Raw genomic sequence first — 13,426 nt, forward strand, 5'->3', positions numbered from 1 at the left:
GGGGGGCCGCCGGGCGACCTGGCCGCCTGGGCCGAGCCGCACCTGGAGCGCCTGCTGCACGAGGTGAGGGGCGCGGGGCGCGCGTGCGGCAGGGGAGCGTCTGTGCGCCCGGGGCGCGGGCACCGCGGCAGTCTCTCCCCGAGGAGCGGTCGCCTGCCCTGCGTGCGTGAGTCCCTCCCGGCGGCCTGCGCGTCTGGCTGGGGGTGCCGGTCCCCGAGGGGGTCCTGCCGCCTCCGCTCCGGCCGCAGGGTCACGTTGCAGGGCGCAGCGGCCGCAGGAAACGCGAGCCAGAAGGGCTGTTTCGGGAGCGAGTAGTGCGGAGGGAGAGAGAGGAAAGACCACGGGCTTAGAAATCGTGACACACCCGGGGGGGGGGGGGCGAGTGTCCACGGGGGTGTGCCCTCAGACCCGTCGCTTCCCGCTGGAGGTGAGCGCCCGGCTCCTCCTCTGTGCCGGGCTAATGACCAGGCTCGTGTGGGAAGTGCCTGGTGGGTGACTCGTCTCCGGTGGCGGCCACTGTCCCGATGCTGCTGTACTCGGAGAAGTGGCAGCCCCGGTGGAAGGAAGCCTTAGACGGACCCGAGGGCCAGGGCCCTTGGAGGGTTCCGGTCAGCCGGACCTTCCCTGTACACCTTCTCCCAGAAAGGTTTGTTTCCGAGCAGCTCCATTCTGGAGATGCTGTGTTCTGGGGCTCTTAAATGCGTACTCAGTGCCCCGGAAACCTGAGGCGACAGCCGCCTCGGCTTGGTAGGATGAGGGGAATTAAACACCCGGTTTCTGCTTTTAAGCGATGCCACCTGGGGAATGCAGCTACATCCTGAGTTTCCTTGCCCTTGTTGGAAGTGTCGAATGAGACTCTGCGACACTTCTATGAAGGTTGCTGCTGTGGCCTCAACGCCCTCATCCGTCGTGTGCATCAAAATCTCCACGTTCTGTGCACCAGTGCCCGACCATGGTAGAACTGAAGACAGGCAGGTGGGCTGGCCAGGGGTCCCCCGGATGAGCTCACCTCCGTGGCCTGAGCCACCCTCTTCCTCCTGGGAGAGGTGGATCCCAAGTCTAGTGCCCAGAGGGGCATCCTTCACTGTATCCTGAAAATCCCCAGTGTTTCAAGGTAGGGGAGAGGGAGGCCAGGCCTGCTGCTACCAATTCCCCCTAGACCGTGCTGGCTGTGATCTTCATTAATGCATTGAGCTGCGTGTCCTTTGAGGAGTTCCTTCGGAATCTTTTGGGGAATGGGAGAAGGCTGGACCACACCTTCTAGTCCACCCTACCTGTTTCTTAAGCCCCTTCCATTGAAGCCAGCCTTCCGTCTCCTCCAGCATGGTTTTGGGCAGAACTGCTGCTTCATGAATTGATTTCCTATTATTGCCTTGAACGTGCCCGCAGACTTCGGAACTGGCAACTGGTGGTGAAGGTTTCGTAATTACAGCCCATTATCTTTTGGCAAATCCCTAGAGACCGGGGTGTTGACTTGACTGATGGAGGGCCAGTAAAATTTCTATCTTGTAAGTGCAGTAACCGGAGCTGTTCTCTCCCCTAGGAGGCCCCTCTTAGGAAAAATAAACTGGGAGGCCCGATTGAGTAAATCTGAAGTCCTGGTACAAGCAGCTTATAAATTTGTGTCCATGTTAATGGCAATGGGGACAGGGCAGGTGTCCTGACAAAGCAACCCCAGCTGAAAAGTGTGGATTCACAAAATCCTAAACTCTGAGGATTAAGGATTTGAGGGGACAGAAGGTAGTGGCTTCATCCTGCTCCCTCCAGTGGCACCGATATTACCTGGGTGGGCCTGTAGTGCTTGGGCTAGTAGTTACTGGGCAGAACTTTCTCTCTCTTGGTCTCTGTCTCTCTCAGTCTCTCTGCTCTTGATTTAGGAAGGCAAAGGGAATATTTCACATCCTGGGATTTGCACTTGAAGTTGGCCATACCGTTCAGCAGGCTGGCGTTAGCACAGGATGTATGTGAACGTATGCTTGGTTTGGTTAGGTTTGAGTTAAAGTGCATGTGCTTGGAGCACAGACTGGCTGGTGGACTGTCAGAGATGCCGTGGCATGAATGCACTTGGAGTTGGGCTTCTGGCTGTTTGGGGGTCCCCTGTGGGAGGGCATCTCTTTCCTAGGATATCCGTCTGTTCCTGCCAAAAGCCATTCTTCTCACAAATGTCACCAGCTTGGAAATGTCCACAGCCTGGTGGGCAACACCTACACCCCCTTGCTGAGATGAGGGAGGCACATAATGAAGAGTTGGTAATTGGCTTTAAATAGATGTGGGGGCACCTGGGTGGCTCAGTCGGTTAAGCGTCGGACTTCAGCTGAGGTCATGATCTCACGGTCCATGGGTTCGAGTCCTGCGTCGGGCTCTGTGCTGACAGCTCAGAGCCTAGAGCCTGCTTCGGATTCTGTGTCTCCCTCTCTCTCTGCCCCTCCCCCACTCACGCTTTATCTCTCTGTCAAAAATAAACATAAATGAATAAGTAGATGTGAAGATACTTTTTGGAACCGTTAGATATGAAGGACAAAGAAATATTGAACTGCAAATCTCTTAAGGAAAGAGCGTTTGGACTTGAAGGTGGTTTTTGGTTCTGGTTTGTTTTCAGTGAAGCCTGTGCTGATGTCGGTATGTATGCGAGGGTGCCTGCAGCTCGTCCTTTATCAACAAGCTTGTTTTCAGAGTTTCGGAGGCAGAAACCACATCCAAACCGAGGAAGAGAAATCCTTGCCAACCACACACAACTTTAATGTCAGGGAAAAATATTTAAAAATAAGCCAACAAAAGCCACTGTTAATATGCGACCCGATGTCTTTGTTCCCTTGGGAACAGAGCTGTGACATAACTTTGTTGGGACTGGCTGATGTGCCTGATAATGTAGATACAGAAGCTGCAAAAAAGAGAATATTCATGTTAACATGGGATTATTAAAGAGCCTTCCCATGGTACAAAATGAAAGAAATGGTTTTCAGAACATAAAAGTCATTAACGATAGTATCTTCATTATGACCCAAAGATATTCAATGGAAAACAAGCATCTGATATTATGCTATTAAATGTGCCTTAAATGGCTGTCTAAGTCACCAACCCCCCATTGGTTATACCTATAATTACAGCATTACAACAGCCTGAATTTTAGAGTAAATAAAATAGCTTTCATACTACAGTAACAAATTTAATGGAAGGATTAAAGAAATATTTAGTTGTATTCAGAGGAGACCATTTCCAGCTTACAATGGATTTATTGTTGGCTCCCGGTCCTCCATTGTCCAGACCAATCAGTTTGAAAACAAGAAAAACCCAGAGACTCTGGGTAAAATTCAATTTCCTTTCCTACCATCAACAACTATATGTATTGGTTAAATTACCGTAAAACCCAGAATCACATGTAGCTTTTTCGGCCTCTGCGGCAGCCTGTCACTTTGTTGGGACCGCTCTGTGGGGCACACTTGAATAAAGATCCAGTTTTTGAATCCCCTAGCACAACAGGAGATGAAGAGTCCATCATAGCTACGTTTGTTTCCTTGACATTTCCTGGCTCTCAAACTCAGAAATTTCTTTCCAGTGACTTCCTGGCAGGCTCACTTTCTCTATTCATTCTTTTTCTTTCTGGTGGAGGTGGGGGAACAATTTGGGAGAACTTTATAAAACAGCAACGTGCTTAGAGCGAGCCAACCGTCGGGGGCATTTCTTTCGCAAACATATTTTGGAAATGTTTGAATCGGACCTCGACGTTCTGGTTTTGAAGATTTGCGGCACAGCTCCTGAAGTTGGGCAGTCTGTAAACTGAATGATACCAGCAGGCAGAGAAGAGTTTCAGTCGTGCCATTTTACTAGCTGTGTCCTCTAACCTCTGCATCTTCCTGGGTGGCCACTCCCTCTTTTCTTTTTTAAACTTTTTTTTTTAATGTTTAGTTTTAAGAGAGAGAGAGGGAGACAGAATCCAAAGCAGGTTTCAGGCTCTGAGCTGTCAGCACAGAATCCGATGCGGGGCTTGAACTCACGAACCACGAGATCATGACCTGCGCCCAAGTCAGACACTTAACCGACTGAGCCACCTAGGCGCCCCTCAGCTCCCTCGTTTCTAAGGGTCACAACAACCTCTGTATTGACAAGCAAATAATAGAGAGGAAAGTGTTAGTCCGTAAGTGTGCTTCTTGATGGTAACAGAATATTTGAGGGTGGTCGCTTAAAAAACTCGGTCATTGGATTAGCTTGCATAACCAGAGATGCCCAGAAGTTAGTTCCCGAGTTAGTTCAATGATTTGGCCACCAGTGGGGGCCAAGTCAGTGTTTGCCATTCATTGTCTTGGCTTTTCCTCATGGTGTCAAGATGGCTGCTGCAGCTCCAACCATATGTCTTCACAGAAGAGTAACCAAGGTAGAAGAGAAGGGAGCAGGAAAAAGAGTCCTCTTCTCAGTAGGCTTTCTCTTTTGTTTGAGTCAGAGCAGGGAAGCTCCCAGTACCTCTCAGAAGACTTCCAGTGTGGCCACCAACCAGAGCCAAGGCCCATGACTGCCATCATCCTTTCACTGGCAAGGGTAATGGGGTTGCCACAGGAGTGGCCAATCTTTTTTTTTTTTTTTTTTTTAAGTTTATTTGAGAGAGCCTGTTGGCAGGGGCAGAGAGAAACAATCCCAAGCAGGCTCAGCACCATCAGCCCAGAACCTGATGTGGGGCTCGAACTCATGAATGAGATCATGATCTGAGCCGAAATCAAGAGTCAGACGCTTAAAGGACTGAGCCTCCCAGGCACCTCAGCTTCGGCCAATCTTGATTTCTCCCCGGGCACAGCCTGGGCACATTGCCACTATTAGAGAATTGTGGTTTTGTTAGGAAGGAAGACAGGGAATGTTTTGGGGAGCAACCAACAGTGTCAGGTGGGTGCTGTAGAATGTTACCCCAGAGGAGGGTTTGGGTGGGGGGCAACGGTCCTCCACTGGCCTACCAGTTTTCATAACCATACCTGCTTTGGGAACACTCCACAGCCACAAAATTTCAGTTTCCCTCAGTCTCCAGCTCTGCCTCCAGCCATAGTCAAAGTCAAGGTTGGCGTGTTCATGAATTCTCTCTGGCACAACCCCATTCTTTGGCATTTATGGTCTTTAACCCTTTGGTGGATGCCATTTTGACCCCAGAGTGACTGGCTGGGGTGGCCTCCATGCTGGGAAGGCATTTTCAGTCTCTGCTTCCCAACTTTTCCTGCATCACAGCTTACACAGGGGAGAGGATACCTCTGTCACCGTGCAGTAGATGGAAGAGGTTGTTCCAAGGACAGGGAGATCAGTACACCCCAAATTGTGTATGGAGCCCTGTATCCATTAGATGTGCCCCAACAGCTCTCCTCTTTGTCCTCCCTTACCCCACTGCCATGGGTCTCCTTGGCTTTTCTCAGCAGCCATATGTCACCGTGGCCCCCAAATTCCCTTCCAGAGTGTGTGCCATTATAACCGTGGTCCCCAGGGCAGGATGGCCCTTTTACCCTCACCAAGCATCATCATCATCCAGCCTTTCTACATGTCTTTGGATTCTTGCCCCTTCACATGGCAGTGTGACACGACCCTGCCTCCGACTGGCTTAAGTTAAAAAGGGAATTTATCAGCTAGGAGGTTGCCACAGCCTTGCCTGGCACCGTGTGCCATGGTGGCTTTGTGGGCCTCAGTTTGGGAGAGGAAAGGTTCTGGATGAGGAGTCAGAAGGCCACTGTCTCAGACTGTTCCAGCTCCCATAACAAAATACCGTGGACTGAGTGGCTTAAAAACAAACATTTCTTTCTCACAGTTCTGGAGGCTGGAAGTGCAAGATCAAGGTCCTGGAAGATCCAGTGTCTGGTGGGGGCCCTTGTTTCCTCGTTCACTGGTGGCTGTCTTCACTGTGTCTTCACACAGCAGAAGGGACAAGGGAGCTCTCTGAGTTCTCTCTCTCTCTCTCTTTTTTTTTAACGTTTGTTTATTTATTTATTTATTTATTTATTTATTTATTTATTTATTGAGAGAGAGGGGGAGTGGGTAGGGGCAGAGGAAAAGGAGGAGAGAGAGAATCCCAAGCAGGCTCTGTGCTATCAGCACAGAGCCTGACACCGGGTTTGAACTCACAAATCCATGAGATCATGACCTGAGCCGAGATCAAGAGTTGGATGCTCAACTGACTGAGCTACCCAGACACCCCTGAGGTCCCTTTAATAAGGGCACTAAGTCCTAATCATGTCCCAAAGGCCCCACTTCCTAATACCATCACATTGGGGATTAGGTTTCAACACAAGATAGGGGGTGAACTCTGGGCACCCCATCCCCTGTCTGTCACCTCCAGGGCTGCACGGGGCTTTGATATAATCCTGTACCTTCAGAGTAGCTTTCTCCTTCACCAGCTTTCTACACATTTCTCCCTTCTCCCTGATTAATTCTAACTCCCACCATGAGTCATTGATAGGTGTTGCTGGGAAATAGAGTTCTTTCAAACCTGCTCTTCGCAGGGCAGGTGTAGACCTTTTTGTCTTTGCCCCTTGGCTCTCCACCTCCCATGGCTGAATTGTGGCCACTTCCTTATATAGGATGTTATACCCAATGTAGAGAAACAGCTTGCCAGCTTGGCTACCCTTCCTTTTCCTCCTTTTCTTTTTTAAATTTTTTTTTAACGTTTACTTATTTTTGAGACAGAGACAGACAGAGCATGAACAGGGGAGGGGCAGAGAGAGAGGGAGACACAGAATGTGAAACAGGCTTCAGGCTCTGAGCTGTCAGCACAGAGCCCGACGCGGGGCTTGAACTCACGGACCGTGAGATCATGACCTGGGCTGAAGTCGGACACATAACCAACCAAGCCACCCAGGCGCCCCTTTAAAAAATAAATAAATACAATAACCAAAGAGTATGTTGATTTAACATGATTAATGTTATTGATAATCCCACCACCTTAAAACAAGAACTATTTAACTTTTTGCGTAATCCTTATCCTGGGACAGATTTACACCTACCCAATGCTAACCACAGAGTGTGTCCCATTTGTACATTGCTTGTATATATTTCAGTCTTGTATCAACATTTTTCCAGGTGGGCCCCCGGGTGGCTCCGTCGGTTAAGCATCCGACTCTCGGTTTCGGTTCAGGTCATGATCTCCCGGTTTCATGGGTTTGAGCCCTATGTTGGGCTCTAGTGCTGACAGTGCAGAGGCTGCTTGGGATTCTCGCTCTCTCTCTCTCTCTCTCTCTCCCTCTCCCCCTCCCCCACCCTTGCTGTCTCTGTCTCTCCCCCCCCCCAAAAAAAACTTCAAAAACATTTTTCTAGGTGCTACACAATCGTTATGGTCATGTTTCACAACTGCATCTGATCCTGTCAATGGAATCTGCATATTTCTTTTTTTTAATATATATTTTTTTCATTTTAATGTTTATCTATTTTTGAGAGAAAGAGAGCACAAGTGGGGAAGGGGCAGAGAGAGAGGGAGACAAAGAAGCCGAAGCAGGCTCCAGGCTCTGAGCTGTCAGCACAGAGCCTGATGTGGGGCTCGAACTCACCAACCGTGAGATCACGACCTGAGCCAAAGTCGGATGCCCAACTGACTGAGCCATCCAGGCACCCCTTTGTTTTCATTTTGGAGAGAGAGTATGAGTGGGAAAGAGGGGCAGAGGGAGACAGAATCTCAAGCAGGCTGCATGCTCAGCGCACAGCCTAACGTGGGGCTCTGTCATATGAACCATGAGATGATGACCTGAGCTGAAATGGAGAGTCCCCCGCTCAACATGCTGACCCCCCCCAGGTGCCCCAGAATCTGCATCTTTCTATCAACACAGAGAATTGAGGCCTCCCCCACATTTTTGTTGGCACAGAATACAGTGTAGCCAGTGGTTTCATGGGGCAAGTTTCTTACTTGTGTTATTCTTTAGGGTGTAAGTAACTGCCTAAGGAAGAACATCTTTAGGGCTTTGCTTTTTGTTTTGACTTTAGATTATCCAAATTTGTCCGGGCAATCCACATTTATCCTCCTGTGGTATTCCAAACCTGTACCCTTGTGAAGTCATGTTTCAAGTTTTATGATGGGCAAAGTGGATTCAATGTATCGTTTGGTTGAAAGAAACATTTTTTTTTGTTTGTTTTAAATGGGCTTCATGCCTAGCAGAGAGCCGAATTCGGGGCTTGAACTCAGCACCCTGAGATCAACACCTGAGCTGAGATCAAGAGCTGGACACTTGATTGAGTGAGCCACCTGGGCGCCCCTAGTTGAATTTTTAAAATTTTCAGTTGGATTTGTTGTTGTTGAAAGCAAAGGGCAATGTTGAAAACTGAAGATTTCATCTGATAATTAGGCTCATTTTTTTTGGTTTGGTGCAGACCGCTTCTTTGAGCAGCATTTAGCCGAGCCAGGTATGCGCTCAGTCTGCGTGAGTTCTTTCTGATTCTGTGGACAAATGTAATTCGGTTTGGGGAGTGCTGTCTGGAGGCCGCACACCACCTTCAGCTCCTTCCCCGTTCGATTGTCTCCATGTGGAGGATCAGGGTGAATCTTTAATTGTTGACACAGGCACTCAGAAAACATCCCTTCAGCATGTCCGGAAACATATTTCAGGACTAAGCACGAATCATTGGGAGAAAAAAATAGGTTTGCAGATGTAGTTTTTTTTTTTTTTTTAATTTTTTTTCCTTCAACGTTTTTATTTATTTTGGGGACAGAGAGAGACAGAGCATGAACGGGGGAGGGGCAGAGAGAGAGGGAGACACAGAATCGGAAACAGGCTCCAGGCTCCGAGCCATCAGCCCAGAGCCTGATGCGGGGCTCGAACTCATGGACCGTGAGATCGTGACCTGGCTGAAGTCGGACGCTTAACCGACTGCGCCACCCAGGCGCCCCCAGATGTAGTTTTAAAGAAAGACCTGTCAGGGTGCTCCTAGAGGCTATAGGGGAAATGACCGAGTGCCTCTCTTGTGGATAGCCTGGGCAGAAGTGTTCACATGTACGTCCTCACGGTTTTTCTTTTTTTTTTAAATTAATTTATTTATTTTGAGAGAGAGAAAGAGCTTGAGAGCAAGGGAGGGGCAGAGAGAGAGAGGGAGAGAGAGAGAGAATCCCCAGCAGGCCCCACATGTCAGCACAGAGCCGGATGCAGGGCTCCACGTACAACCGTGACATCGTGACCTGAGCTAAGGTCAAGAGTCAGATGCTTAACGACGGAGCCACCCAGGAACCCCGCCCTTACAACATTTGTTAACAGCCCCATCTCAGTCCCCACCCCCCTGTCAAGGGGGCACTTCACCCCTTCCAGAAGGGGTAGCGACTGGCCTCAGGTGGCAGCGTTTGTCCGAACCCAAGTCCTGGGTCCTTTCCGCAGCCTCATGGCAAACTCTGTGGCAGCACTAATTGAGTTTGGTTCAGTAGCAACTTTTTCTGCCAGTGTAGACATCCTCCATACATGACTTGTTTGTAGGGTGGGGGGGAACACTTTCACTTTAGGTAGACCCGGGTTGTATCCCCACTCTGCCATTTCCCAGCTGTGTTACTTTCAGGTAAATGACCGGTTTTCTAAACCTCTGTTTGCCCGTCTATTAAACAGGGGATTATAATATTTGCCTCACAAGGTTTCCGTGGGGATTAAATGAGCTGATATAATCCAAAGTGTTCCAGACGTCATATACATCCTGAAACTGGCTGTTCTTATTAGAAGGCTTTCTGTGGCTGAATCCAGAAGGAGTGTGTATGTCTGTTTGCTAATTGAAGAGGCGGTCCCATGGTCCTTTTAATTAACGCTGAGATCCCACCATCCAAGGGAGGCCAGACAGAAGTGAAAAAGGTATTAACTTACATCAGTCTCTCAGTCAGTGATGGGAAATGACTTCGTTCCTGAAGGAAAGCAAGGACTGAATTGGGTTCATAATTCCCACTTTTTTTCTCCTTCCAGTTTCTCATTTAAGCAGAATGAGATTTTTTCATTTAAACAAAAAAATTTCCCATTTGATGACCAAAATCAAAACGTAATTATTCACGAAAATTAGTATGTGGATTTTTCATTGCAGAAGGGCCCCAAACACCTAATAAATTCGTTTTAAATAATAAGTCTGTTCATGTGGTTGTGCAATATGGCACGAACACCCCCAAATGCTCGTGATTAACCTGATGGATTAGAGGCCCCACACACATCTGCTTTAAGTCACATTGGTAAATGAGAAAATCTTTACTTTTTTTTTTTTTTTTGATGTAGCCACAAAATCGGGAAGGAAGGGAAGTGCTTTCAAATGGGTAATTTCAGCTTCTAAAACTGACTATGCCTCCAACTTTGAGTTGTGAAACAAGTCATAAAACAATTATAGTGATTTCTGGGGGTTTTAGAGGACAGTTTAAATAAAACCTCCTCTGCTTCGGGCCTCCCAGTAGGACCATCACACAAAACGCGCAGTCTGTCCATTCATTTCACGGTCCTTTCTGTGGGATGGCGATGGCCATCCATGGCGTCTCCTTTTCAGCCGCGTGGTGTAGCTTAGTCCAACGAAGGGCAAGTTCACCTGGCAATTGGGCTGGAGTATGTGGACTATGAGGGCAAGCCACTGTGAGGGCTGGAGGGCACAAGGGTGTACACATGCACATGAAAGCAAGGGTGCACGCGTGTGAGTGTGCACACACGTGAGTGCCTGCCTTTGCGTGCATACATGTCTGTGCACACATGCATGCGTGTGTATGTGAACGCTTATGTGTGCATACACATGGGTGTGCGTGTGCACATATGCACCACAGAGGTTGTCCCACTCAGGTCCTCCTGAAAGCCCCTTTAACTGGACCCTCACAGCTCAAGCGGTGGGCTCCAGAGTTGTGAGATCTGGGTCTGAGTCTGGAGATGCCTGTAAATTGGCTGCAGTTGGGACACCTGGGTGGCTCAGTCGGTTGAGCATCTGACTTTGGCCCAGGTCTTGATCTCATGGTTCACAAGTTCGAGTCCCACATCAGGCTTTGTGCTGACAGCTCAGAGCCTGGAACCTGCTTCTGATTCTGTGTCTCCCTCTCTCTCTGCCCCTCCCCGGCTCACACTCTGTCTCTCTCTCAAAAATAAATAAAAACATGTAAAAAAAATTAAAAAATAAAATCAACTGACTGCAGTGCCTTGGAGACCAATGAGTTGGCTTTTCCAAACCTCCACTTCCTCCTCTGGAAAAAGGGTGACAATAGCTTAATAGGTAAGTGTCCGACTTGGTCTCAGATCTCATGATCTCATGACTTCATGATTTCACGGTTTGTGAGTTCAAGCCCTGCATGGGGTTCACTGCTGTCAGCACAGAGCCCGTGTCAGATCCTCTGTCTTCCTCTCTCTCTGCCCCTCTCCAGCTCACACGTTTGTGCTCTCTCTCTTTCTCTCTTTCTCAAAAATAAGTAAACTTAAAAAAATTTTTATAAAAGGAAAAGGGGGACAGTGTCTGCTTCACTCTTTCCCTGAGGATGACGTGATACTCACTTCCTACGACAATGAGTGAGAAGTCACGTCACCCCCTACCCACACCCTGCCTTGCTTATCCTGATGGTGGGTGGCTGCCAGGACTGTTCATTAACATCCAGTGCCAGGGCCCTTCCTGGGGATGGTTCCTCCTCCTCCTTGTGCCTGTCGTGAGGCTCACACCTAGGCCTGGCTTCCAGGGAACAAGCTGGAAGAAGATGCCTCTACCCAGCTGGCTGGTCCTGTGATCATTTCTTCATGGGCTTTCTTCTGTCCCCTTCCTTTAGCACCTGGCCCTTCTGGAAATGCTTTGTCTCTCTGGGTCCTGTCCCTCTGTGCCTCGGGCAGGCCTGGCCACTCCTCATTCTTCTTGTCCACTTCCTAGATATTCTCAGTGGAGTTCGGTTCTCTCCCCGTCAACCCTCAATGCCTCCTGTGGCCTGTGGGCCCATGAGGAGAAAGCACCTCACTCAGCTCTGCGGTCAGGCCTCCATGTCCTTTGAGCCTCCCCTTGCTCCAAGATGCCTCCTTGCCCATCCATCCCCATAGGCGGCAGGCGGGGTGGGGTGGGGTGGGCTTTCGGGGAGACCCCATCTGTCTTTGTCTGCTCAGGCTGCCTTTACAAAGTACCCCAGTCAAGGGGGGGTGTAAACCACGGAGATTTAGTTCCTCACAGTTCTGGAGTCTGGAAGCCAGAGGTCAAGGTGTTGGCTGCATTGGCTTCCCCCGATGCCTCTCCTGGGCTTACAGATGGCTGTGCCCTTGCTGTGTCCTCACACGGTCTCCCCTCTATGTGTCAGTGTCCTAATCTCCTCTTCTATTAAGGATGTCAGTCACATTGGATTAGGGCCCACCTTAGTGACCTCCTTTTGACTTAATCACCTCTTTAAGGTTTGTTTCTTTTGAGAGAGAGAGAGGGAGAGGGAGAGCATGAGTGGAGGAGGGGCAGAGAGAGAGAGGGAGAGAGAATCCCAAGCAGCCTCTTGCACTGTCAGTGAATTGTGAGATCATAACCTGAGCCGAAATTAAGAGTGGGAAGCTTAACTGACTGAGCCACCAGGCACCCCTTAATCACCTCTTTAAACATTGTGTCTCCAAATACAGTCACATTCTGAGCTATTAAGGTTAGGACCTCAACATATGGACTCTGGAAAGACACAAGGCAGCCCAAGACACTGTCTAATCAGATGACACGCCAGGGTAAACTGTAGGCATTCCCTGTGGACAAGACCAAGAGGTCACGGTCAGCGAAAGCAGGTGACCTCAGTGTGGGGATTGTGGCAGGGCCTGGCTCGGTGACCTGGGGTCACTGGAGAAGACCTGCCATTGTGTGGGAAGGCTTGGAGGCTCTGCCCAGGGACAGCCCGAGGACTCTCCTCAGTCTGTCAAAACCTGTGGTGGAGACCGTCCACTCTCTACCCAGGACCACTGATGGGATTTTGTTCTGTCAGCCCAGTGTGGTGAACCGTGTGATGAACCATAGCAGATTCTGACAGGATGAGATGTAGGTCTTTGAAAAATCATAAATGGAGGGGCAAGGGGGCATGACTGGGTGGCTCAGTCAGTTGAGCATTGATTTTGGCTCAGGTCATGATCTCATGGTTTGAGAGTTCAAGCCCTGCATTGGGCTGTCTTCTGTCAGTACGGAGCTGGCTTCGGATCCTCTGTTTCCCTCTTTCACTTCCCCATTCACTCTCTCTTTCTCTCTCTCAATAAACATTAAAAAAAAAAGAAAAGAAAAATCATAAAGGGGAGCACGAATGAAGATTGCTGAAGAATTGCATCTTGCTTACAGACTAAACCTTTCGAAGCATGCTAACGTGTTTCAGGGCTCAGGAGTGACCCCTATGGAAATGTGTGCCCATGCAGTTTGGAGGTCACTCAGTGCGCCAGTGGGAGTCACTGAGTAAACCCCACGTTCCTTAGGAAAACATTTCTGAGCTCCTGCCGAATGCCTGGGTTGGGCTGGGTGCTCTCACTGGCTCTTCACTTGACTCTGCTGGGGGTTTACCTGGCACCGACCA

The 13,426-nt window shown here is 49.3% G+C and overlaps 1 protein-coding gene across 1 annotated transcript in view; it reads left to right on the forward strand.

Annotated features, from left to right (window-relative positions):
• Positions 1-3: 3 nt before the first annotated feature.
• The window catches only part of COL23A1 (collagen type XXIII alpha 1 chain), a gene marked incomplete at its 5' end in the record, with an annotated part of 354,617 nt that continues 341,194 nt past the window's right edge, over positions 4-13,426 (forward strand). The window contains one exon of the mRNA XM_040444718.1: positions 4-63. Coding sequence (XP_040300652.1) covers positions 4-63 — 60 coding nt within the window. The remainder of the gene's footprint in view (positions 64-13,426) is intronic.

This window comes from Herpailurus yagouaroundi, unplaced genomic scaffold (genome assembly GCF_014898765.1).
Source record: "Herpailurus yagouaroundi ecotype Mexico unplaced genomic scaffold, PumYag 192, whole genome shotgun sequence".
Taxonomy (NCBI): Eukaryota; Metazoa; Chordata; class Mammalia; order Carnivora; family Felidae; genus Herpailurus; species Herpailurus yagouaroundi.